Consider the following 27,580-nt stretch of genomic DNA (forward strand, 5'->3'; position numbering starts at 1 on the left):
CGAAAAATTTACTGAATTGAGATATTATTTTTTGATAAATCGGAAATGGCGAGTCTGTTTACCGTCAATTACTCGCTTTATCGAATATAGACGATAACAGAAAAGAATAGCAAAGAAATTCTTTGTGATTTTTAGATATTTTTCAATATTAGTGGCCTTTTGTAATTTTCACTTCTGTGCGATTCATCGGAACTTGAATGTAACTTTTGAAAAGAAGCGACCAACTTCGCTATTCATTTTATATACTATGAAAATAAATGGTTGGGTAATGCATAATCACAGTGTATCATTTCCAATTTCCAATTAGAAAATATTTCAACTTTTGACTATTCTCAATGACACACTTTTCACAACACACAACCGTTTCGTTTCAAAAGTAATCAACAATAATATATTTTTTAGGTAAACACTGTCAAAAATCTGTTTAATGGCGGTTAGGACGTGATTATTTTTGGAACATATTCTTAATGAAATGACAATTAAAAGACAAGTGACATTTATTTTATTTTTTAGGTGTGATAATAATAATAATAAAGTAAAAATAAAATATTTTTGATTTCTACTTTTTACTAAAAACTAGTTTAATTTACTTTTCGATGTCTATCGGCGGAAGACATTGTTTATCAAAAATATTCCAACCTATTACAATAATTTCTAAGAAGTCTAATCTGACTAGGCAAGATGTAACTTCTAAGAGCCAAAGAGTGAGAATATATTTCTATACTGATTCAAATCTTTTTATTTTATATCTTTTTTGTAGCTGATGCTAGACTTAGGTTTTATTCAACAAGCTAGCCCAGGATGTTTTCATTTTTTACCTCTGGGTTTGAAATCTTTGAATAAACTCATCAAAATCGTAGATGATGAAATGTTCAAGATATGTGGTCAGAAAGTCCTCTTTCCAGGACTCACTAATGATAAGCTGTGGAAAAATAGCGGTAAATATTTTGCTTACATGCTTTAATTACATTTGTTACACATAATTGTGCCATAAAGCAAATGGTGCCATAAAGCAAATGGTGCAAATAGTTACACAGTCACCTGTTAAAAAAAAAACTCAGAAACTAAACATACTGAAGACCCAATATACACATTCTTATATCAAGATATGAACATATTAAAGAAAGTTAGTTCTACATTTATCAACTCTTCCTGGAAATTGAATAGAACTGGCCGATACTTGATGAAAATCCATATTAACAAACTAATCAATAGAGTTTATGTTATGATTTTCACTATAAGGGTTTTACAAAAACCGCGACAGGTGTTTCGCTATACAATAGCTTCTTCAAGCATAACTTGTATGGAAAACCCATCGTGATGTTCTGCAGCAATTGGGACTAATATTTTGATACTTTTCTTCCTTATATTGTACGAAAAGATTGAATCAAACCATGATAGTAATGGAAGGATATACAATTCAATTCAATTTTATTTGGAATATGTTAATATACAATTTATCAATATTATGGTTAGGACCACTAGGAGTTTGAGGAAAGCAGCCTAAGCGCAGGTTCTTTAGTTACGAAGCTGAGCTGAGCCTTGATGCTTCTAGGTGGCTTGTGGGTTATCAACATAGCCTAGATAGATAATTTTAGATAAATAGATAATTTATTGGTGTTTTATACATTTATCAGTATTAAATAATAATAATAATAATAAATCGGCTTTATTGATAATACAAAAAAAAACAATACAAAGATATATTTGAAAATGAAAATAGGTTACAGGAGATTTTGGTACTCCTTGGCGAAGTCTAGCTCAAAGCTACTCTAACTCAACCAACAAGCACCACTCCATAATGTACGCAAACATACAAAAATAAAAGCAATTAACAGTGATGGTACCACGAAATGAGAACCGTAAATAAAATAATAATTTGTGATTACCTTCTAAAGATAGTTGATAAATAATTTAATTTAATTGATCTGTTTTCTAAAAAGCAAAAGTCAATACATACAATTAGTATATGTCAGGCATCTATTATTATTTACATAAACAATAAATGCTTACAACTCATAGAAAGTTTTTTTTTTTTATAAAAAATATTTATATCTTATAAGTACATCTGAGTTATGTCGACGAGCACATTTAAAAACAAAGCAGTAAAATTTAAAATAGGGTATTTTAAAACAACGACAAATGCCTATATGGTAAAGGAACTTATATTCTTCGGTGCTGAAGAAGGCATTTTTCATTAAAAAATATTTTATCCTGATTTTGAAAATGTTAATAGGTAGAAATCTTATTTTTTGTGGTAATTTATTGTAAAATTTCACAGTCCAAAAATTTGGTCCATTTTGACATCTTTTTAAGCGGCAGTAGTTTGTACTCAAATCATTTTTATGCCTAGTGTTGTAGTCATGTACATTTTCAAAACTTTCATATTGAGATAGATTATTTTTTATATATATTAAATTTTCCATGATATATAGAGAAGGAAAGGTTAGTATTTTTAATGTAATGAATGAATTTCGACATTCATCTCTGTAGTCGATATTGTCTAATATTCTAATTGCTTTCCTTTGGTGTCCGAATATTCTATCACAATCTGTTACATGTCCCCAGGCGACAATACCATAAGAAATAATGGATTCATACAAGGAAAAATATGCCGTTTGAAGAGTTGCTTTTGAAACTTGTCTGGAGAAGTTTCTTAGTAAAAATAGATTTCTCATGAACTTTTTTTGCTAGTTCATTTATATGATGATCCCATTTCAACTCACTACTGCTATTGTATAGAAAAACACATGTTGGGGTTTTGTAGACTTTCCAGAGAAAATCTCAGAATAAAGTGTTGTTTGAATTGGAATCACAAGAACGGAATTAAATTGAAATCATAAGAACGTTACACAATAATATAATATACGAAAGTTATAAAATTTCACTTATATGGAACACTATCATCCTTAATGGCGCCCTACGAAGTTTCGGAATAAGACACCTTTTGCTAGATTATTTATGTGAAATAAAAGCAAGAACTGATGAGGTCATCTTGTGGAACACCTACTGACAGATGATACATCTCTTATACCTATTATTTATGTTGAAAATATCTAAATTTTCTAACAGCAATTTGTGTTATATGCCATTAAGGACTTTTGATAGGTCTAGGAATATAACTCAAGTTCAAGAAGAACTTTTTCTGTAATCCTGTCAGCATGTTTTCTCTGTAAAATAACCTAGAATCGTATTATGAATAAACGAAATAATCTTTTTATTTTAGGAAATTCATCCTAATATACATACAATTCGGAAATAAATAACGTTTTCAAATTGCTTACTCACATTGATAGATTCAGTTGGGGTCATTGAGTTGGATAAATGTATATTTTTTGAATTTATACAAACAAATCTCATATACACATTTTACGTTACTGACTTTGCCAGTAAGATGTTCAAATCTTGGGTAATGAAACATATTTCATTTGAAATCATAATGCCAAGTAAACACAAAATAGGAATTTCAACTGCTTTTTGGTGTGCCATATGCCCAGTTTTGAGGGTTCCTAACTCCCCTTTCAGTAGCCTGCAAGATCACTCTTGAAATAATCATAGCTGATATGAAGATAGTTAACATTGAATAGGATTGTTTCACATTCTTTGTTTCTTCATTTGCGCTGTCAGGACTATGTATTTATTTACTCTCAACATATTCAAGTAACACTTCATTGTGAGATTTTCACTACACAGTTTAAATTTGGCTGTTAATTGGCTAATTTCAAAACATATCTATCATTTCAATAACTGTTTATTTGTGCTTGACTGTCCTTTTTTTTCACGACTAAAGTATTATACTGTAACAGGTAATTATTTTATTATTATAGTGAATGATTTTTTTCAGGTCGTTTGAATGAGCCAGTTGCAGAACTTTTTCAGGTGAAAGATCGACACCATCAAAACTATATCCTAAGTCCTGTAGGTAAATATGTTGGTGTCATATAATCTGCCATTTGTTTACCTTTTTTAATTTCAGACTCATGAAGAAGCTGCTACTGATTTATTGTCATCTGTATCTCCTATTTCATACAAATATTTTCCTCTTAGACTGTACCAGATTTCCAGTAAATTTCGTGATGAAATGAAACCAAGATTTGGCCTGATGAGAGGAAGGGAGTTTGTTATGAAAGATATGTACACTTTCGATGTTGATGTTGAGAGTGCCAAGAAAACATATGAAGAAGTTTGTGAAAGCTACAATAGAGTTTTCGATAGAATTGGAATAGAATATGTTAAAGGTAAACTAATTTTCTGTGTAAAAATGTGTAAATAATATTTTCTTTATTGAAATTCTGTGTGAAACTGACTCCGTTATTTTGCTATAGTTAATTTATTCAACTACAAAAAACTAGTATTGAAATAATTTCACATGCTGTATTTTAATTTCTGTTATTTGTGTTATAGTTTTGGGTAGTTCTGGTACCATGGGTGGTACCATGTCTCATGAATACCAATTCAAAGCATCCATAGGCGAAGACAGAATCTTGTGTTGCAGAAACTGTAACTATTCTGCAAACATAGAACTTTGTGGTGAACACAACTGTCCAAATTGTGGGGAAGGATCTAATATAAATTTGCAAACAGGCATAGAGGTGAGTACATTTAAAATGAACTGTGAAATTATTTGTCATTAGAGGTAAAATATTGCCTTCAACTCGAAAGGATTTTGGGATACTACTTTCGTTAAATAATCTTGAAGTAAGGCAATCAATCATGAAAATTTGCTTCCTCCTGACATTCTTTGAATACAAATAAAACGGAAATGTAAGGAATATAATAAAATTATACAATAACTAATCTCTGAGTAGGTGCTCATTTGATTTTTGAACCTGTAGTGAAATTTGATCTTTTCTGACATTATAAAATTGTTTCCATTAGGGATGATAATATACCTGTATTTGTTTAAAAAAAAATCTGCATTCAAAATATTATTTCAATTATTAATCTATGGAGGCGAGGTTAGGTTAGGTCAAAAGTGTTTATTGTGGCTTCTTAACAAAGCCGATTAGTTTGTATGGTGTGTGGTCTTTCAGGTCAGATGGTAAGATCAGGGCTCTGCCAAACTCTGAAAACCTTATTCGGTCCCCAGCGGGACGGGCACAAAGTATGTGCTCTGTTGTTTCATCATTTTCCAAACAGAGGCGACACACACTGTTTTTCGACAGTCTAAGTCTCTGCAAATGATGATTCAGATGATAGTGACCTGTGAGAAGGCCTGTTAGACATCGTAGACATCGTAGTCCAACAACTGTTTGGTATCAAGCTTCGAAGAATGAATAAACGCCTTGGAGTGAGTCAATCGTGGAAAATTCTGCCAGAAGTCCATAATTCTTATTGCTATCCAGGTGTTCAAGGGGTTCAATGGAGGCTAATGAAGATTACAAATTTTATTGTAAAAATATAAAACATACAAATATTTGGTAAATGTGATAAAAATATAAAATAATAATATTTGATACAAATAAAAAACTTCAGACTCATCACTATTCATAATCCATCAAAAGACACTTCTACTGCACACCAGAACTTTAGCACTGCTCAACACGCATTTCATGAAAAACGTGGGTCTTGATAACTCCAACATGGTTCTGGGATGTGACAAAAAAGCTTCTGTTGGATTGATGTTATAAGTATGCCTTTAACTATGGCTAATTATTTCACCAAAGTTCATTTCGTTTAATTCTTATATATCTCTTTAAAAAGTGATAAACTATGAAGGATCTAAATAGGTGTCTTGTGGAACATCATTCATTTATCATAATAAACGTATGCATAATAATGTCTATGGAAATTTCATCTGTGTTCTGTTGGCCTTTTTCAAGTTTTCGAAAATTTTCTTGTTTCATTAATGCTTCTCGTACCTAAAAAAGTTTTGATACATTAGAGTTGAGAATTATGGGACAATGATATTTATTCTTTTCTCTCAGGTGTCTTGTGCTTTCTCGAACCTGTGACAGCAGGTGTAAGAAAGGGACAATTTTGCGATATCATCTGAAATGCAGATTTTTGAACTACATTGAGTGTGGTATTCATAAAAACATACAATATTTCAGAAGGTATAATAGTTTCTTCACAGGATAACGTAAAAATCCCTTTCAGTTATGACTTTTTGGAAATATTTTGTATAAAACTACCTAGCCCGTGCTACCTAAACATACATATAATCCGTAGAGATAATTTCGGCATTTTTATTTAGAAATATGTCTCTGAAGACTGTATTGAGGGAAGATACGTACGTATAAGAAAACACATATTTTGAAATAAAATATCGAAACATTCATCTCTCCCAAAGTAACTACACCATAGAATCTGGTAAATGCCTGCTGGAAAACAACTACTTCCCCGGCTAATACCACGCTGGATATTGAAATGAAATGCTATAATCAAAAAGGGGTACATCTTAATATACAACAATGATAATAATGTTAACATTAATATACATATAAACACAATAATAAGAAAATACTAATACTTGTTAACAAAGACAACCTACAATCATTGAATATACAAAAAAATACATTCTAATTTGGTATCACCTTAATGGTCTCTTAAATGGTTCCTTTTGAACAGAATGAGACTGGTAGACTTCACATTTTCAGGTAGACTGTTATACTAAGAATTCCTTTAAAAAAACGTTTTTGTTTGATTATTTACATACAAATTATTTCTTATTCCATTGAAATAAATCTGACAGGCATTTATGCAAGATACCTCACCTAGGTTAGTCTCATAAATGTTTCTCGTTCATTCAGCAGCAAGACTGTGCTGAAAATATTCAAGTAGATCAGCTACAGACCGGTTTCGGGCTATTACCTCTCCTCAGTGCAGAAAAGATCCGTGTTATATCTGTCGATTATAATTCAATATCCAGCGTGGTATTAACCGGGGAAGTAGTTGTTGTCGGGCAGGCTTTTACCAGATCCTATGGTGTAGGTAGTTGGGAGAAAGGATATTTCTATATTTTATTTCGACTTTTTTTTTTTTTTGTTAGAAATATGTGCTTAATTCATATTCTCTTTGGAGAAATTCTTGAAGACATATGTGAAATATTTTTTCAGGTGGGCCATACCTTTTTTCTTGGTGACAAGTATTCAAAGCCTCTTGGAGCTGTGTGTTCTTCCACAAATTGTAAATCTGAAGTACTTCAGATGGGAAGTTATGGATTAGGCTTGAGTAGAATTTTGGCAGCTGCAGTTGAAGTGTTATCTTCGGAGACGGAAATGAAATGGCCAGATGCTTTAGCTCCTTATAATGTTATAATATTGCCACCCAAGGTAAATTAAATAAAACAACTTTACACCAAGTCTAATTCGTAAAAAGATACTTTAGTTTATATTCCAAGGTCAAAAAATAAGTGGTGTACTTATTGATGGACTCCTTCATTTGAAATTACTCCTTAACCAATAAATTAAATAAATAATGTACAATATAAGATACATATACACTGGCGTGGCCAATCATACATGTATAATTTTCATGTAAACCAGACAACTGATATGACCTCTAAATTTCATTTTGACTTCAAACTTTCCTAAAATTGATGTCAAATACTGTATCTTCTGCAGTAAATTTTACAGAACATTCATTTTACACAAAATGTGGACTGTCTTAGTCATCTACTGATGATGCTAACGTGGTTAGTGAAGCACGCCGAGAAACAGTACTTTTGTTCAGGCTTTGGAAAAGTGTTTTTAATAGATTCGTTTTAAGCCATTGATTCCAAATGCCACTTATCAAGCTTGAACCCTACGATAAATTACTCAGACACTGTCTACGTCTTGACCAGATCCAGCTTCTAGATGTGTTTTAGGAAAGAGTGGAATGCTTGGAATACCTGGGACCAATTTCAAATAAAATATTTTCCAATTTCTTGAAAATTCCCAATTTTGGAAAGTTTCAATTAAACCTTCGATTTTTTTATATATTATCACAAATCCGCCCTGGCTGGCATTTTCTATTAATTCCATGAAAGCACCTAGACATCCAATCTTCACAATACTACATAAAGGTAGGTTAAGTTTCCCATTTTCAGATGAGTCAGAAGTTTCATGCCGTAAGGAATAAAGCAGCATTCATTTGAAACTGTCATCTTAAGTGAAATTTATCTAATCTTTTACAAATTTCAAATTAACTGTGAGTCTTTCTTCATAAAAATGCATATGTAGAATGAACAAGTTTTAAGAGATGAAGTTGGCCAACTGTTATGAATGAAAACTTATGAAATGTGCATGAATATTCCATTTGAAAAATCAGTAATTTAACTCTTCCTGGCTTTTTATTTAACTAAGATTTATAGTTTATGATTTGAAACTGCCTACATCAGTCTGCCTGACATTATACATGGTTTCCGGTTGTTTATTTGAATTTCTATTTTATAAAATAGTGGTATTTGGAAAATATTTAGAAAAAAGAATAAATAGAAACTGTCATTTCTTGCCAAGAAAAAATATCCACATGTGGCCTCATAAATTATTGAATTATAAGAAAAATAATTTGTTAGCTATTGCTAGTTGAAATATTGCGTTTTCATTTTCAGAAAGGAAGTAAGGAAGAACCACAGACAAAGAACGTTGCAGAAACTCTGTACACAAAACTAGAGGAGGTAATACCTAGTTTGAGAGGCAATGTCCTTCTGGACGATCGAACTTCACTAACTATAGGACGAAGATTTTTAGATGCAAAACGTACAGGTTACCATCATATTGTTATTATCAATAAAAAAACCACAGAAACTCCATCCTTTTACGAACTGAATGATACAGCAATGAATAGGCAGTTGATTTTAAGTGAAGAAGAACTCATAGATTATATCAAACAAAACACTGTATTTTAAGTATTTATTTTGTAAACAATATATTGTTGTCCGATTATTTCAGTTGTATTTGCTATAAACAGGTGCAATGGACGTACGTAATGTCATGAATGAAGGGGTCATAGATAGAAGTTCGAGAGTGGTAGTTGGAACTTGGCCTTCTGATTTAACATATTGTCTCCAAATTTTGCATTGATTTTTTCTTGCTTCTTTTGATGATTTGGTTTCACTATATCTACAAGGTTTCCGAGGGAGAGTTTCAGGTAATTCTTGATCACTAAAAATTTAATATAATAAATATCATGTAGTTCACAGTGGCAGATGTAATATGCAACAATAACAATTGTATGACTTACAGTCTCAAAACAAAATTTTTCTATTTAATAGATGCTGAATGTATCAATGCTAGTTTCAGGGTTCATTAGCCATGGTCTGTAATTTTATGGTAGACATGTCTATGACTGCGGTTGACTTCAAAGGTGATGAGGCAATAAACCCAGTGCTCGCCACATTTATTGTGTATGTGCTAGGTTGTAGATGAAACGTCATGCATATAAAACCTGCAGACCACGTCCAGAAAACCCGGAAAATAGTTTTGATACACTTATCTCCTCTGGGCTTGAATGTTTACACTCTTTGATCGGAATCTGTGAATTCTTATTTGACATCTATAATTTTATACAAAACTGTATTTGGTGGGCTATTTAAAGCATTTACAAACAAATGATAATAGTGACCTCTGGAGAAATGTGTTTTGAAGTATGCTATACTGTACACACTGTACACCTTAGTATTATACATGTGCATTCTTATAGTCATCTGTGACATCAGTTTCAAGTCAATCAGGGTCTGGAAAGTTTTTCTTCTGTAAAAGTCAGGTATGTCGTGTCTGTTTAATATTGAAAATAAATTTTGTTATAGAAATACTCCCAGGAAAGATGTAAAAGTACTGGGAAAATCAATATTACCAGTTGAAATTCAAATGATTCACATCTCTCGACACATTAGGATCTGACGAATGTCTCTTAAAAACAATTACTTTCCTGACTAATACTATGACAGATTAGATTATATCCTAACAGAGGAAATTGACGCAGATACTTCTTGATAGTCCTGTAGCAGAACTTTGTTAAAATCAATTGTGTGATCACCTATAACTAGATTCAAAGTATTATTTCCCGTCAGCGCAGAACAGATCTAACCAAGGCAGCAGCTGTGTCTGGTAGGTAGATCCAAAGTAAATGGGTCTATTCAACCCTTCCACAAGGATTTATTGTGACTCACACCTATTAAACTTGAAATTCTCAATGAAGCTGATTATGTACTTCATTTGATGAGTCTGCTGGGAAGTGTGGAACTGTACCAAGCACCCTGGCTGCAGGGTGCTAACTGCACGCACTAGTTAGGAGACATTCTCGCGATCCACCCAAACCAGAATGTGCAGATCTGGAATCGTACCTTTTGACCATCTTCTGGAATATACTCTACTGGCATACTGAAGAGATGATATTGAGGTTGTTGAGTATTCAAGATGCAAGATTTCCTGCTTAATGACCACAGCAGAAAGTTTTCTATATACATTAGATTCAGCCATAGATGACTTTTTTTGGCATACTGACATTTTGAAGAGATTCTGATATTGAGGTTGTCTGATGTTCCCTCCTTAATAACTGTAGCAACCTTTTCATATGAGAACATCTGTGAGTCTGACGATACAGTAGATTCAGCTATGTAGGGCTTTTTTGTCTCTAGCTTGGATGAATCTTCATTTGAGCATAAGCGTTTGCTGACGTGCTCAGCGGGAGTTTTTATTCCTTTTTTATGCAGAATCTGCTTCTGCTGCTCAAGAATTTAGTGCAAAGCAGATTCATAAGATATCCTTTTCTTAAGGAGGCAATGAATCGTTTCGTGGTTGCATAACCTAACATCCTAGGTTTGTAAACGGAACAAGAGTTAGAGAATTTGAAAGCTCTTGCTCTTCATCCGATGTTACAGGGAGGATAGTTGTCCATCTCATATGTAGGTCGGATTTTTGATTATTTCATGCTCTTTAAAAAGTCACATGAGTAGCTAGGGAAGGAAGGTCCATTACGAAAGAGACCCACATGCGTCAGTCAGGACAGATGTAAAAAGACAGCAGTGCTGTTTGGTACTACTGGCTAGTTATGCTTGAAGAAGCTATTGTATAGCGAAACACGTGTCGCAGTTTTTGTAAAACCTTTATAGTGAAAATCATACAATAAACTGTATTGATTAGTTTTTTGATATGGATTTTCATCAAGTATCGGCCAGTTCTATTCAACTACTGGCTTTATCGACGCTCCACCGTATATACGACAATGGCCCAAGCAGGGCCAAAGTGTCCCTTATATCAAAACTTGACAGAAATCAAATGATAATGATAACTGATTTTTGGAGTTATAACATAATGTTGGGCCTACTCTCTGAACCTTCTCCATTAAGAGGTCACCAAATAGGGCTGTATATTAGAGAGCTCAGCTGCAGGCAATGGAACAGAGGTAGTTCGTCATGTGAAACATGAAAAACACGTGTCACGGTTTTGTAAACCTTTTACAATGAGAATAAAAACAATATTGGTATGTTTTGATATGATTTTTCATCAAGTATGGGCTAGTTCCATTCAATTTATGAACATCCCAAATTATGTCCAGAGAATATTACGAACATCCAATAAAGGATGTGTATATAATAGTATAGGAAAAAATATTCATGAAATGGGTGCTATGAAAAGATAGACATAAAAAGTCAATAAAACAGGAGGCTGCAGGGTTATCCAGAGATTTATAAAAAATGGATAAGTCAGATGACTCCCAAGTAGTAAAAAAAAGTACTTACCGAATTGCACTTCTAGGAGGTATGACAAACTCAGGAATGGGTTTCATGACTGAGCCCCGTTTCTTGGTTGTAGATATTTCCATTGGTTTCAGAAAAGGATCAAAAAATTTACGAGGTTTTCCTAATATTCCAATTCCGATTTGCAAATTTTCCAGTAGTTCCTCAGGAGCAGCGTATGCTGCTTCCAAAAACTGTTGCCTTTCATCCAAGCTTAAAAAATTCATAAAATGTCGATCGTCGTCGCGTACTTATTTGAAAGGTATGACAGAAATAATTCTAAATAACTGTACCAACGATAATCCAAAAGTTTAGTGCTACAATCTATATACATACAATGACATTCTTTCATATAGTAATAAATTGAACGCTCCTTTGAACTTTTCCCTTACCGATATATGTAATGATGATATTTTGACTGCTATCAAAGAAATAAAATCTAATGCTTTAGGTATTGATAATATAAATATCAAGATGATTTCTCTAGTGATACCACACTGTATTGATGAAGTTAAACATATTTTCAACGAGTCCTTCAGACAGGGTATTTTTCCAGATAATAAATGGAAGGTTGCTAATATATTTCCAATTCTGAAAAAGAAGGCACCTACCACTTTCAGTGACCTGCGCCCTATCAGCATTCTGCCCTCATTCTCTAAAATATTCGAGAAAAATGTTTCCCGTCAAGTAAGAGCTTTTCTGGAAGAAACTCGAATACTCCCGTATGAGCAGTCTGGGTTCCACAAAAACAAGGCCTGCTTGAAAGTAATCAACGATCTTGCGAGAACCAGAGATGAATCAGAAGTCAACATTTTGGTGCTGCTTGATCAAAGTAAAGCTTTTGATTTAGTTAATTTCAGTTTGCTCATCGGCAAGCCTAAGTTCATAGGATTCGATGACATTTCTCTTAAACGGATGACCAGCTAACCCACAGGCCAATCACAGAGGGCCAAACTGGATGATTACTCATGGTCATCCCCAAAAGAAACCATCTCAGGTGTACCGCAGGGAAGCATATTAGGGCCCTTGGTGTTTACTCTGTTTTTTTTGAATACCCCATATTCTTATCGCATTGTCAGTTACATGTATGATATACAGTTATATTTGTTCATCCATAACACTGATACAGGAAGTTATGTAGCCAATATAAACTCATAAAACATTCCTATACTCGGAGCATCATGGACTCAAAATCAATCCAAATAAAACTTTGGCTTTATGCATAGTATCTCAAGGACAGAAAGTTGAAACTCAAATAAACTTTAGGCTCACTGTCGATGACGCATACATTGACTGGGTCTCTTTGTCTTTCCATGAGCATGTGAAAAACATTTTCAAAGTATCATTCTTCAAACCCAAATAGCTGTATGAAATCAAGTATCAGTTATCTGAAGAAATGAAACTTAGGCTAGTTGAAACTTTTATTTACCCCCATATCGTCTATTGTTGTTCAGTATATTACAATTTTTTACTGCAATACAACAAGCTGAACATGTCACACCATTTTTGTTAAAAACGAAGGAGCTGAATGTGAGGTAAAGAGTCCAATATTTATCATTTTTTTGTTCAAGTTGCTCCAAACTAAAACTCCTAGTTATTCATATAGTTTATAAAGTAGGCATTCTGACATACATATGCTCAATTTGAGAATTAACTCATTCAACATACCTAGGCACCGTACTTCCAAATTTGAAGGATGTTTTTCTTATATTGCCCCTTGGTATCTGAATAAAATTTCACACTTTTTACATCATAATATTCATCAATTCAAGAAAGAAATAAAATCATAGCTGCCTACTGTATTGTAATGAAATCGTTAAATTGACCAATATAATGCTGAAAATGTTAATAGTTATTAGCACCTATATGATTGTATTAGTTTTTTCTTTGTTTTCTCTCTTCTCTTTGTTTTGACAGTAAATACGTATTTTTATTTTATCATTATTTTCTTGCACACACTATATAATTTATGGGAGGGGTGGAAGATAGCCTCCGGCTAACCCTTTTCCTTTTATGCATAATAAACGATATTAATATTATTAAATACATATTTTCATGTATAAACGAAGCAAAAATGTCTTACTTTCCCACGTCTGTAACGCCAATGGCGAGCATTTTGTAGTCGTGATTTTCTAAAATAATTTCTTGAATCGCAGGCGACCGCTGAAGAAGCTTTCGTTCACTGATACAAGTTTTTCCTTTTAGTATTCGTTGTTCTTCAGGATTCGCCTTGTATACTGCAGTTTTCAAGTCATCATGCTCAATAGGATTGAAAGTGTCAGTTCGGAATAGTCTGTTCATCTCTTTTTCTAAGAAAAAGCAAACGGAAATATTTTGAGACTCCTTGAAGCAATATCAAAGTGTAGATGAAAACAGAAGGTTCATTCTTGAATATAACATAAATAAGATATCTTTGATTATTTCATTTCGTTTAGGAATATAAAAATACTTCTTGTCATGCCCTATTTACTATTCGCTAGCCTTCATTTCTTTCTTAAGTTGTTCACTTGTTTGGTTTGCACAAAACCGAATGAATGTTAATTTCTTCAACATTCGTAACCGGCGAAGTCAATATCACCTGTATAAAAAAATTACAGGGTCATACTTGCCCTCTCCAGTACTTCGCCCCGGTCATTTCATCATATCCTTTGGACACCATGTGGGAGGTGACTTTATGAAGCTTTCAAAGCTAATGACAAACCAATTTTGTAGAATTTCATCCAAATCTAAGTAACGCGCAATAGCTTTGTAATTTGTATGACGCAGACATTTGGAAATTGAGACGGATAAATAACAAATAATAGGAGACCTAGAAATGAACTTTGTTAGACTCCATGAAATGTATTTCATCAGTTCGGACTTCCATTGTCTAATATAATATAAATTGATTTGATAACCCTGAAAAAAAAAATAACTAAAAATAACAATTTTATTAAACAAAAAACTGAAATTACAAAGAAATAACACAACAACAATCAAACAAAGAAAAAATTGAAATATTAATAAAAGCTGAAAAAATCGAAAAATTAAAAATATTAACAGGAAATGAAAAAATAATAAAAATTAAAGGATTTCAAACCAAGTTATGTCACAACGTTTCGATTGTTAGTATCCACAATCGTCTTCGGGTGATAACTGGACTTATTCCTCCGAGATCTGACTATTTATAGGTCATTCGAGTGCTTTCACCTTTCCCCGTTCCCTCTTTCCACTTTATTGGTTTTGGCGGAAGATGACCGTTTGGCGGGAATTGATCGTTTTTCGCTTGATTAGAGGTTTCCATATGTCTCTTTACGCTAGCTTTACTAAATGCGTTGTTGGACAACATATGCCGGCTTCTTTGAATTTTCGTAAACCAGTGTTCCTCTTTGTGGATGATTTCAGCTTGAGCCCACTTGATGTTGTGTTGATGAGTCCAAACATGCTCTGCTATTCCGGATTTGCTGGTTCCTCCTCGCTGTATGTGTTTCTTGTGCTCAGCAATGCGAACTTTCAATGGCCTCTTAGTTTCACCGTAAATGCAATTTTTGGAATCGCAGTCCGCGTTTGATGGCCTGGTTTTCGTGAGGCTGCTACGGATAGTGTCCTCTGATGTAGGGAAGTACAAGTACTGGTTGTGTCGGCTTCTCTTCCTTGTGGAATTCTTGCTGTCTTCAAGCTAAGGCCTGTTCTACCATCACTTTGGAGTAACCATTCCGTTGAAGGTTATTTTTGATGATACCTAGTTCCTTTTCGAGACCTTCCTTTGTAATACAGAGCCAAAAAGCACGGTCTAGTAGAGTCTTGATGATTCCTCTCTTAGTCGATTGATGGTGGTTGGATTTCTGGTTCAGATACTGTCCTGTGTGAATGGGTTTTCGATATACAGATTTTTCCCATTTAGTGTCGGTCCTCTTCACCAATACGTCTAAGAAAGGCAATTCGTTGTGGATTTCCTTCTCCATTGTGAAAGTGATGGAAGGCCTGACCTTGTTGATGTGCTTCAGGAAAGTGTCTAGTTCTGCATTCCCATGGTTCCATATTATGAAGGTGTCGTCTACGTATCTCAACCAGCCTCGGGGCTTCTTGTGGGCTTCTTCAATGGCCAAAGTTTCAAACCACTCTATATATAAATTGGCTGTAACAGGTGAAAGTGGCGATCCCATTGACAGTCCCTCATCTTGCGTAAAGAATTCGTCCTTCAGTTGGAAGTAGCAGTTTCGTACACAGCATCCTAATAATTCCATGATTACTTGTATCGGTAAGTTCGTTCTATCTTTCAGGTCCCCATCTTCGGATAGCTTCTTCTGTATGATTTGAAGTGCTTCTTCGACAGGAACGTTGGTGTAGAGGTGTACCGGATACCCTGCGAGTGTGGAGAATCATACATCGGTGAAATTAATAGGCCATTAAAAGTTCGCATTGCTGAGCACAAGAAACACACACAGCGAGGAGAAACCAGCAAATCCGAAATAGCAGAGCATGTTTGGACTCACCAACACATCAAGTGGGCTCAAGCTGAAATCATCCACACTGGTTTAGGCGCAAATTCAAAGAAGCCGCGTATATGTTGTCCAACAACGCATTTAGTCAAGCTAGCGTAGAGATACGTAACATATGGAAACCTTTTATCAAGCGAAAAACGACCAACTCACGCCAAACGGTCATCTCCCGCCAAAACCAATGAAGCGGAAAGAAGGGATAGGTGAAAGCGCTCGAATGACCTATAAATAGTCAGATCTCGGAGGAATAAGTCCAGTTATCACCCGAAGACGATTGTGGATACTAACAATCGAAACGTTGTGACATAACTTGGTTTGAAATCTTTTAATTTTTATTATTTTTCCATTTTTTGTTAATACTATTTTTAATTTTTTAATTTTTTTCAGCTTTTATTAATATTTCAATTTTTTATTTGTTTGGTTGTTGTTGTATGTTATTTCTTTGTAATTTCAGTTTCATGTTTAATAAAACTGTTATTTTCGGTTAATTTTTTTTATTTTTTTTTCAGGGTTATCAAATCAATTTATATTATATAGACAATGGAAGTCCGAACTGATTAAATACACCACGAAACATTGTCAACCACCTTCAAACAAACATCCATGAAATGTCACAAGAGAATTTGATTTATTTTGCTCAAGTAATATGCATTGGAATTAATATACACAACCTTAAGTAGTTCCATAGAATGCTGATAAAGAAATTGATGCATTGGTTCATTTAGAATTTCCTAAAAAAAATGGCTATTGTGCGCAAGATACTGAGGTAACACAAGTCGAAGTTTTACGAATTATTATTTTTTGTGCCAAAGGAACAAGGTGAGATTTTTTCAAGTAATAGGATATACGGTATTTTCAATACAAATTTCGAAGATATCTGTAATAAAATGGAATGGAATCATATATAAGGACACCAAAGTAATAACATCTGGTTACTAATTTTATCAGGGTCAACTGCATTCGATTTGTTGATATAAAATTTGTAAACCTTCTTCTCTATAGTCACTTCGAACCTAAAGTTTGCATTACTATTGAGCTTGTGTTTGTGATTTTCCAAGTGACAGTTTACCAGCTTATACTCGAACAAATCTGTAGTATTAAAAAGTAATAGTAGCGTTTGTTTACCGCATTTTTTCTAGTATTCCAATGAAAGTTCTACTACCTATGGAATTTTGCAGATTTGTTGAAGCAAAAGTAATTTAAGTTATAGTCATCAAATAATGGAGCTAATATTAGTTTTGAATTGATATATTTTAGATTTTTTCTAGATAAGTATATTTTGTTTTGAATGAACTAAGTTGGTGACTTCAAGAGATGAAGAAAACTGAGTTTTGTTATGTTATGAAAAACTTTTGTGAGACTCGGTCTATTTTGATAAACCCAAATTGGATTTTTACATAGTTGTTGGTATATACGAGTAAATCTATGTCAGATATAACAATATTGTATAATTTCGTAGTTAAGTTGAATTTTTTTGAGCATTTCCTTATACTAATGCACCCGTGTATTTTTTGAGCGTTGGTCGAATTGTGCAAAATCCATCTGGAACACAGATTTTTTTCAAACCTTAACGATCATGTATGATTTTGCATACCAATTGAAAACAGAATTTTTTATAGTGCTTCACTATACATGGTTCTATACATTCTTGTCAAGTTAGGCCTTTCTTGAAATCTTAAAAAAGGAGTAATTAAAAAAAATTAATTCGTGATTTACATTACATTGTCAATTTCAAAGCTATCGCTGATTTTAAGGTAATAAATGCAAATATTTTACGAATATCTTGATTCCGCATTTCAGTAGCGCTATCTAATGATCATATGTAGAAATCAACAATTTATTCAACTTTGTCGAAAATCACCACATTCAAAACCTCTTATCATTTCAGAAAGTGGTTTTATCCAAAGTAACCTCATACCAATCAGTGACAAATATCTTCGCCTCAACGCAATCCAAACAACTCTCTCTGACAGCAAAATTATCGTTTCAAAATGCCTCCTGTCTTTGTCAGAAAGCGATACATTGTTCTTCTTATTAAGGTGATGAAATTCTTTGGCGTCTCCCATTCCCATTAATATTGCAGCGTAATCTCTGGCAACCATGCTACGAAGATCGGCTAAGTCATCTCTGATCACGTCCTCGAGGACAGTCACCAGAGGTTGGCGTAGTTTGCGATTTGCTTCCTTGCGACGCAACTGCATTTTGTTCCAAACCTTAAATCAAAGTGAAAATGTAATGGTTTTGAAAACTAATATGTACCAGAGATTAGATGGTGTGCTAAACATTCTAAATGAAAAACTGGAAGTCTCGAGAAAAAAAATCGAGAAGCTAAAAATGGAGATGGTCCATAGAAACAAAAAATTGCTCTAATAAAAAAAATAGTTTAATGACTGCAAACACGCAACTAGATGTCAGAGCCTAAAAGCTTCAGAGTGACAGAAAGGCGATTGTTCTCGAAACAGCTATATGGTTGTCTTCGATAATAAATACATTGCTTTTGGCTCTGTTTATGAATACACTGACCTGTTACTTACTGAAAATTACTGAAGAAGGTGTAGGAGCAGGAATCTATATAACTAAACCAAAGACAAAAGTCTCACTAAGCTTAGGTAAAAAAGTGACGATATTCCAGGCAGAAACGGCAGCAATACGTCACTGCGCAGAAGAGTTACTAAGGCAAGAGTTTGTGGAAAAGACTATTGCAATATACTCTGATAGCCAAGCAGCTATAAAAGCAATTAGCTCCATGCAAGTCAATTCCAAACTGGTCTGGAACTGCCTAGAAAAGCTACAAGAACTAGGTAGTCAAAACAGACTGTCATTAGCCTGGGTATAAGGCCACACAGGATACAAGGGCAACGAAGAGGCTGATTCACTAGCACGCGAAGGAGCAAGATGCTCCCCCGTTGGCCCAGAACCCTTTTGTTGTACAGCAAAAGCGCTGCGAAAAACTTGTAACAGCAACTGGAAGGAAAAAAAATCTAAAAAATGGTGGAGTAAGTTGCCGAGTATGAGACAGGCCAAAGAGTTCATTAAAGAGCCATCGCCAAAATTCACGGAGTAATTACTAAGTCTGAATAGGCGATCAACTAGAGTTCTGTTCGGGCTATTGACGGGACACTGTAGACTCAACAAACACATGAACAACATCGGACTGGCAGACACAGCCCTATGCAGGATTTGCCAAGAGGATGAGGAAACCTCCGTACACATACTATGCTATTGCGAAGGTCTGTTAAGGATAAGGTTTGCAACATTAGGGGAGGAAAAACCACAACCCTCTCAATATATGGGGAACTTGAGGTCTGGCCTATGGAGTGTAGTTACAAGGACGGGCCTAGACAAGGAAATCTAGCATAGATGAGGGCACACACAAAAGCCCCATATTAATCTAATCTAATCTACTGAAAATTAATAACACTATCCGTGATAATAATTATACAATTTTCACACTAAACATTTTATTTGAGACGTGTTTCGCTAAACGGAAGCTTCATCAGTTGGACTGGTACAATAGACTATTGTACAATGTCTTTTAACATTAGGTAATTACAAAATTAATTAGACAAATGATTAATTCTGATAAATCAGGTAAATTAAAAAAAACAATTGCAATACAATATTACATCTTTATAAACAATATTTTGAAAAACCAATTACAAAACAATTACACTTATAAAAAACAGATAAATTATAACAATGAGCCTGCTCCATGGATGGTATAAAACCTCCATGCGATATATCTTTGAATAACTATAGGAAAAAGGACATCTATCCTCAAGTTTTTATCACAAGCTTGAATGCTTTCTTGAATAGATACAAAAACTTTTACGGATGCATTCAAAACTTTAGAAGGGGTCGGAGCAGCTGTTTTTACATCCTCTAATGAATACATGTTTCAGTTAGCTCCACACTCCACCATCCATACAGCCAAATTGAATGCTCTATATAGAGCTCTCGTTCATACCAATGCCGGTCCTAACCGAAATCACATAAACCTTACCGACTTCCTACGTGCAGTTCATACCTTATGCATCAGTTATACATCAAAAATCCAACTGCTCAAAGTTTGAAGAAAGAATTGTATATTGTATAAATCATCCAGAAATCGTTAAGTTCTGATGGTTGGTTAAAAGTGCGTGGCTAAACCAGTAGAACGAGTCTAATTCAAAACAATCTGTATTACAGTGGCATTCTACAAGGTCACCGAGAAAAGTTCAAGTGATACTAAATCGGCTCCGCTTTGGCCAAACAAAAGTAACCCACGCGAATACCTCATATCCGGAAGTGAAGAACCCCGTTTTCAAGCCATAGGTGGCTTTGATATTATTAATTGTCGTTTGCAGAGAGACAGAGAACAAATTCTCATTTGGCTCTTTGACGATGAACACAGTTTGAATCTTTTGCCAATCCCATAGACGGCGAGTTTGTAAGAAGAGTTGCTGCCATGCTAATTTATTTCATTGTGTGAGGCAAAAATATCGGGTTTGTTGAAGATGAATGTAGATTATATATTGAATGATCTCTTGATTTGGTAGTAAGTATAATTAATTTTGATAACAATTTTCAGCGATTTCGAGAGACACGAATCAGAACCATAACGAATATATCTACATCTACAGGATAATTGAACTTCGTCTTGAAACGGATTAGTTTAATTCAACTTCGTGATTGAAAGTTATAAAAACGTCCATGAATGGTTTGTGTTATAGCAGTGTTGACATGATTTATATCTTAAATAAAACTGACTGAGTGATGTTATTCCTATAAGAGTTGTTGGTTGTTAACACCATGATAATAGAGGGTCTTCCAACAGGGACTTCCGAACTTTGACAATTGATAACGGCCTTCTTGTTGAAGCTACATCTGTCAAATTAGTTGTCATTACTATAAATGAAAGTGGCAAAAAACATATAAAGTTTTATTTTTCATTAGTCTGTTTTGCCAAATCACCATGGACGAATATAGCATTCAACAACACGTGCAAACAATAAAATTGTTTTATCGAAATGGGGTTCTGTCCAGGCAACGTACCGCGCGATTCGCCCATTTTACGGTCGCCATAATCGTCCTGCCGAAAGAACTATTCGCATTGTGATGAATAAATTTGAATTCACTGGTTCAGTAAACGATGGACCAACAACCGTAAGTCTACGAAACGCAAGATCTATCGAAAACATCGCCGCTGTCTGTGAAAGTGTGCAGGAGAATTCGAGGCAGTCGATTTCGTGTCGTTCAAAAGAACTCGGCCTTTCGCAGACAACTTGGCGAATTTTGCGTCGTGACTTGAGCCTGCACCCGTACAAAATTTAACTGACCCAGGAACTAAAGTTAAATGACCATAGACAACGACGTGTATTCGCTGAATAGGCTCTGAGGCAGTTGGAAACTTATCCTAATTTTCATCGAAAAATCATCTTCAGCGATGAGGCCAATTTCCTAATGAATGAGTACGTGAACAGACAAAATTGTCGAATTTGGGACGATACCAATCCACATGAGATTCAAGAGCATCCAATGCATTCCATAAGAGTCACTGTTTGGTGTGGATTTTGGGCTGGCGACGTCATTGGTCCATATTTCTTTGAGGAAGATTTTGGCCAGTTAACGGCCACCACTATACTATAGGTCGATAATTACCAACTTCTTTTGGCCTGAATTATTATGATTTGGACACCAACGACATGTGGTTTCAACAGGACGGCGCTATGTGCCACACATCTCTTGTCACATTAAATATTCTGACGAGCGATTTGAGGGCATGGTCATCTCACGTGGAGGTGATGTGAACTGACCACCGAGATCTTGCGATTTGACCCCGTTAGACTTTCTTGTGTGGTTTTCTTAAGTTACAGGTGTATGAAAAAAAGCCACAAATCACAGCGCTACTCAAAGCCAACATAACACATGCCATCGATCAAATTCAGCCTGATTTATGCGCCAGAGTCATGGAAAATTGGACGTTTCGGATCCGCTCTACCCAGAAAAGCCGTGGCGGATATTTGACCGATGTTATATTCCGCACATAATGACATTAATACACACACCATTTGTTTTGTTTCTTTAATCTAAAGATAGGAAGCGCCAAATGAAAGATCCTATAGTACGGTTTCACCACTCAATGTTATTTCGATTACCTAAAAAGTTAGCATGATATATAGAAAAAATCCAAGTAACATTACAAGTTATTTTCTTCAAAGCTTTAGCAGAAACTTGGATATGAACTAAGAGAATTTTAAAAGAACTAAAATATAAATGATCTGGAAATATCACGCTCAAGTTACAATCTGGAACAAGTTGCAGTCATGGAACAACTCTCTCATCTAGGAATTAGAGGAACAACTATATTCTCAAATGTATTCCTATAGGGTAACGCTGAATTTTCATACACCTATGAAATAAGCAGTAAATTTTCGATATTACTCCACTAGAATCGATAATAAAATCCATACGTTATGTCAGCTACGTGGTGAACACACCGTATGACTGTTTATAAACATACTAATGTTACACTTAACGATTCAAAGGTGGATAAAGCTCTCTCATCTCTTGTAACCATCCCCAACCACTTAGCATGATCCCCGACATTTGTGTTGAGGATTACTTTGAAAGACATGAGTTGGTGAGGATGATAAGCTTGAAGGAATCATATGTGATGAGAAAAGATGCCCTTGCAAAGGGACAGACCATTATTTTCAAATTTATCAATTACTTTGGTATAGCTAGTATATGTGGTAGGACAGGAATATAAATACAAAATAAATTAAAATATGGTAATTGTGTTCGCCATAAACAACATGGATTAAAGAAAAACAACAAGCATTGCAAATATTTGTACAGATATTGGCACTGGCATTGACATGAATTTTTGAATGTATTCGTTTCTCTTATAAATGTTGTCAATTGCCTGGACTACAAATTACTTCAATCGGCACATTTTTTTTTGTAGTATAGTTTTCGTTCGAATTTTATACTTATAAAGTGAGCATATATAGTTTTTAGTTGGGGTTATTCAAAAATAATCGTTTTTTGATATTGATATACATCAAGTATGCCAAGTCCATTATATTACAATGGCTTACCTGGAAGTAATACTGGAAGTAAATGATCAAAGAACGCAAGAATTTATCCATTGCCTTAGTATGGAAGTAGCTGATGAATTCCAATGTCAGAAGGCTGATGTTACACAAAAATATTGCTACGTCTTTAATGTCCTGCAGAATGACTATATTCTTTTCGGTAACCTTCTCTTTTCGTTGGTAGTGTTTACGAAACTTGATCTTAAATTTGAAAAATTGACATAAATTAAACTGGTATTTTTCATTTTTTCCACAAATACTTGAACGTGAGTCCCAACGGCCTCTTTGAAGGCTTCATATTTGTTTATACCAGAAGAGTTAATAGATGCCTTTGGACTTCCACCTGAAAATAGCCTTTGTGCAGCGTTAACATCTTTCTGATCTCGGCTAAAAAAGAAAATGTAATCTGTATTAATTTTATTCAACTGAAAAAATGTAATAGGTTACAATGAAGTTGCTGCTCACTGATTTCTACAAGAATTGTAGAATTACTACTGGTCGAGTATATACATGTCGTCTGATTACAAAAAGCTGCAGGTTTACGTGAAATTGGATATTGGGATAATTTGCAGACTTAACCAATACCTATTTATGAACTTGATTTGCAGGTATGTCCTACAAATCTGATTTCAATTCAAGATGTTTTTAAGTTATTTTTTGAATATATCACAAAAGTTGTTTATGAAGTTACTTACGAATACGCCATCTATGAGATCGACAGAGAACTAATTCCCATACATCAAAGATGAAAGAGGCTCCTCAAAACCAAGTCACTGGTCAACTAGTTAAAAACCAGAGCCCAAACACAACGTACATGGTTACGATGACTGTCGGTTGTTATAATCCTTGAAACAGGTGAACTCTGCCCAAGAGGTACTATCAGTTAGCCAGCCCTGTGGGTATACTGAAGTTGGTCTTTCTTTTTGTTAACTCATTTGTTTCAGAAACGTTTCCCGATCATTTTTTCCTTTCTTACTCTTCCAGTTTCCAATTCTTTTATTTTTACTTTTCTTTTGATTTCTTGTTATTCTAGCTTTTTTAATTGCTTCTTTTGACTTCTATTTTATTTCTATTTCCTATCCAAGAACCAGTTTATTGTGAGATTTCAAACAGTTTTACAAAAACGCAACACGTGTTTCGCTATTTAATAGTTTCTTCAGACGTATCTTTACTGAACTGTTTAGTGAAAATCTCACAATAAAGTGTTCGTTAAATACGTAATGGATTTTCATCAAGTATCGGCCGATTCCATCACATTTCCATTTCTTGTTTTTCTAGTTGTTTTAGAAAATGTATTAGTCTTCTATTTCTTTGATTCCTGACCTTTCAAAAACTCGAAGATATCTCTAATCGTAATCATTTATTCGTATATTCAACACAACTACTGAATTCCCTTCTTTCTGTATTCAGTTACGAGGTTTTTTATTGAGTGGTACGCTCAACCAAATAACATATTTGTTCAATGATCTGGTAATGCAATATATATCGCGAATGTCGACATTATGACAACTAAAACGTCTCGGGTAACCCTGTTTGAAATATTTTTTTATATTCTTAACCCTTTTATCTATTGTTGATAAATTTGGAGTGGGCATGACGAGTCCCCCCACGAAGGCGTCGCCTATGGAATCTATATATGAAAAACTCAAAAAGAAACAAGGGTCCTGAAGGCAAACTGTTGTAGAGCCAATATTTGGCATCGACCCTAATGCTAAATTACTTTTCAATATGAATAATAAGTGGGTAAGATGATTCTCCCTATTTTTCACGTTTATTATTTATCTTCGAACAGGGTTTGTATTGCCTGTTGATCTCGTAGATTCACCTTTTTCTAAGAAGAAGCAAGTTCGAATTCTTTTGAATGTTTTGGGAGGTTTTTTTTGGAAAGTTTTTCAAAAAGGGTTGCAGCCTTAATGAGCTCGATTTTGTTGAAAAAGATAGATCTGGCTGGGCTATTTCTTTAACTAGCTGAATGTTCCCCATACGAATGATAACCCTTGATAGTCTCAACTTGTCCAAGCTGAAAATTAATGAGATCATGCAATTTTAGCACTTATCAGACAATATGCAGTGAGCAGCTATTGTCCCAGAGTAAAGAACATAGAACATTATCTATCTCTATTCCTTTGTTGAATACTTGCAGTTAAGATCTCTATTATTCAGTAGTCTTTCGGAATGAATAATGTCTAGCAGTGGGGACAGGAAGCCCACACTCCCGAAATCATAAAAGAGAAAATGCCTAGGTGCATGATAGAAAATAATAATAATTTGAATTACTTTTTTCTGGATTGTTAGTTGTAACAACAACCAGAATAATTAATTTGAGTGGAAATGTGAAAAATTCAGTTCCAATTATATTATATATAGAAAAAAAGCTTTTGGGCCCTCTCATATAATTTTGTATTTTATTCTATTCTCTATTCTTAGGTTCTATATATTTATGTTAAAAATCTTATACAATAGTGTTGACCTCTAATAATCAAAAAGAAACATTTTTTAGGCAACTTCCAGTGCAGTCAGAGAAAATAGCATTATGTTTAGTATCAGTCACTGACCAAGGTTATGTCTCCTAGAAAAGTGGATTGAAATCATTTGTACAGCTTTTGTTTATGAGACACATATATACATCACAACATTTTTTCAAAGTGATACTTAAAAAAAATGTTAGATCATTTTTTGAAAACTATACCCAGATATTTTACAACTAATTCCGAAACATTCAAAAATATTGGAGTAACACTCACTTGGCAAGTGTAAGACAATTATTGAATTCATCCCATATCCAAATACCATTTTTGGATCCCCTTCGCTCGGCCATACTCACAAAAATGAAAACATTAGTTTGAAATATGCAATTTAATGTCAATTCATTGTCATATCAGTCATATAATTTTAATCATAGAAAGTAGTTGATACGATCCAAAGTATTCTGTTACATATGTCTTAAGAATATATGATGAAAATATTATGATTATACTCCACATTTTTTCACAGCTACAAAGCGCTGAAAATGAAATCATTAATTAATATATTTTCAGATTGGAGATCTATGTACTAACCTCTATGAGCTATTAACTGAGAGAGGGTGGTATAAAGTGATATAAATATCATATGATATTCATGAACACTTATATCCCATATTAATGATGGGAGCAGTAAAAACATTCCACAACTAGAGAGTGTAATAGCTTTAAATACTGAAGTGAATCCAATATGTTCTCTGGCATAGAAATATGTATGAACCTTGGTTAGAAAATACGTAAGAATTATAAAACTTGCTGTTCCTATTGCAAGTATCAAACTCATTTTATAAAATCTAAAGTCATCAAGATATATATAGGTTTCTTGCAAATATGGTTTAGTATCATTCACTTCAAATTTGGATGTTCCTTTTTTGTAACTATCCAGTTTGAATAGGTTTCTATAATTAATAATACTAGAGATAATTTCCAGTAGCTCTGAAAAATTAATAAAAATAGGTTAACAAAATGTATATATAGATAATGATACTTAGGTACCTTAAATTTAAAATTAAATAAAAAGTGCCTGTAAGCGATGATCCTAAGCAAAATCAAATCTATGATAATAATAACCGTATCATATTCTACATATTTGTCAGCTACATTTCTACAGTAATCCTAAAACAACACTAGAAAGTTTAAAAAGATTAAAAAGCCACATGAAAAGTAACGTACACATTCTGTTAATTTCAGTACATTTGCACTATATTTTTTATAAAGAGATTTCACGTAGTTTCCACAATTAATACATGCATATTTTTTATTGATAATTTCTCCATTTTCCATTATTTACATATTCAAACGAGACACAATTTCTTTTCATACGGTCCGATAGGTATTCTCGGTTCTCGGTCTCTCGGATACGGTCACGGTATCGTTGATCTAGGCATAGCCTCACAACGTCACAAAATACCCCTCTTAAATCGTAATCAGACCGACAACCAAGAAAAATTTCTACCGGTAAGGGCGCAGGTATCATCAAACAGCTAACCCTCGCAGCGAAATGTAAATTGTTGTAATGGGTTTTCTTGTGTTTTGACTTGTTTAACTGTAATTTTGAGAAGGTATTATTTTTTTGAGTAATTGAAACATTGTAGACAACTGCTAGGATTTTGTTTTACCGTTTGACATAGTTGTAACATTTCCGATAGAAGTCACCTTTAATCCAAAGTCAGTGTATGCATGTAACTGTAATTTTCCACGGTTGAACAGGTTCTGTTCTGAAGGAAACCAAATAAACAAACAACAGCGTTCTAGCCTTATAATAATGACTTATGTGGATTAGCATACAGTGCTTAAGATGTGTTTCAAAAGTACCTAAAATGTGGCTTAGTG

General features: G+C 34.0%; 3 protein-coding genes across 4 annotated transcripts; 1 reads left to right on the forward strand and 2 right to left on the reverse strand.

The window, feature by feature from the left end:
• Window positions 1-502: 502 nt before the first annotated feature.
• ProRS-m (prolyl-tRNA synthetase 2-like protein, mitochondrial) lies at window positions 503-8,870 on the forward strand. The gene is made up of 7 exons (XM_023165624.2): window positions 503-704; window positions 761-938; window positions 3,845-3,918; window positions 3,977-4,238; window positions 4,405-4,592; window positions 7,059-7,274; window positions 8,537-8,870. The coding sequence occupies exons 1-7, from the start codon at window positions 597-599 to the stop codon at window positions 8,831-8,833; spliced, it is 1,323 nt and encodes a 440-aa protein (XP_023021392.2). The 5' UTR covers window positions 503-596; the 3' UTR covers window positions 8,834-8,870.
• Window positions 5,373-26,100, reverse strand: LOC111509783 (protein phosphatase 1 regulatory subunit 36). 2 transcript variants are annotated; one of them, XM_023165605.2, is made up of 8 exons: window positions 25,970-26,100; window positions 23,486-23,612; window positions 23,229-23,426; window positions 18,065-18,359; window positions 13,749-13,974; window positions 11,669-11,878; window positions 8,911-9,089; window positions 5,373-5,861 (listed from the first exon to the last, which is right to left on the reverse strand). In XM_023165605.2, the coding sequence occupies exons 1-8, from the start codon at window positions 26,041-26,043 to the stop codon at window positions 5,818-5,820; spliced, it is 1,353 nt and encodes a 450-aa protein (XP_023021373.1). In that variant the 5' UTR covers window positions 26,044-26,100; the 3' UTR covers window positions 5,373-5,817. The 2 variants fall into 2 exon arrangements, with proteins under 2 accessions (XP_023021373.1, XP_023021381.1); XM_023165613.2 differs by lacking the exon at window positions 25,970-26,100 and adding an exon at window positions 23,921-24,271.
• On the reverse strand, window positions 26,067-27,354 carry Arv1 (ACAT-related protein required for viability 1). Its single transcript, XM_023165635.2, is given in 5 exon segments — window positions 26,067-26,229; window positions 26,285-26,618; window positions 26,621-26,683; window positions 26,744-26,863; window positions 26,921-27,354. Coding segments are annotated over 5 exon segments (750 nt in total). The 5' UTR covers window positions 27,032-27,354; the 3' UTR covers window positions 26,067-26,107.
• Between the last annotated feature and the right edge of the window lie 226 nt (window positions 27,355-27,580).

The sequence above is a fragment of the Leptinotarsa decemlineata genome, unplaced genomic scaffold (assembly GCF_025532065.1).
Source record: "Leptinotarsa decemlineata unplaced genomic scaffold, Ldec_3_MD MMD2_tig00000199_RagTag_RagTag, whole genome shotgun sequence".
NCBI classification, from domain to species: Eukaryota; Metazoa; Arthropoda; class Insecta; order Coleoptera; family Chrysomelidae; genus Leptinotarsa; species Leptinotarsa decemlineata.

Excerpts from the sequence above, each read along its gene's own strand:
- ProRS-m (XM_023165624.2), top strand. The coding sequence starts at position 597 with ATGTCTATCGGCGGAAGACATTGTTTATCAAAAATATTCCAACCTATT. Across the intron at positions 4,239-4,404 it reads TGGAATAGAATATGTTAAAG|TTTTGGGTAGTTCTGGTACC; the intron begins GTAAACTAATTT and ends TTTGTGTTATAG. Across the intron at positions 7,275-8,536 it reads TTATAATATTGCCACCCAAG|AAAGGAAGTAAGGAAGAACC; the intron begins GTAAATTAAATA and ends TTTCATTTTCAG.
- LOC111509783 (XM_023165605.2), bottom strand. The coding sequence starts at position 26,043 with ATGGCCGAGCGAAGGGGATCCAAAAATGGTATTTGGATATGGGATGAA. Across the intron at positions 13,975-18,064 it reads AAGATATTTGTCACTGATTG|AAAAAGAGATGAACAGACTA; the intron begins GTATGAGGTTAC and ends GCTTTTTCTTAG. Across the intron at positions 5,862-8,910 it reads CCCTTCATTCATGACATTAC|GTACGAGAAGCATTAATGAA; the intron begins GTACGTCCATTG and ends AAACTTTTTTAG.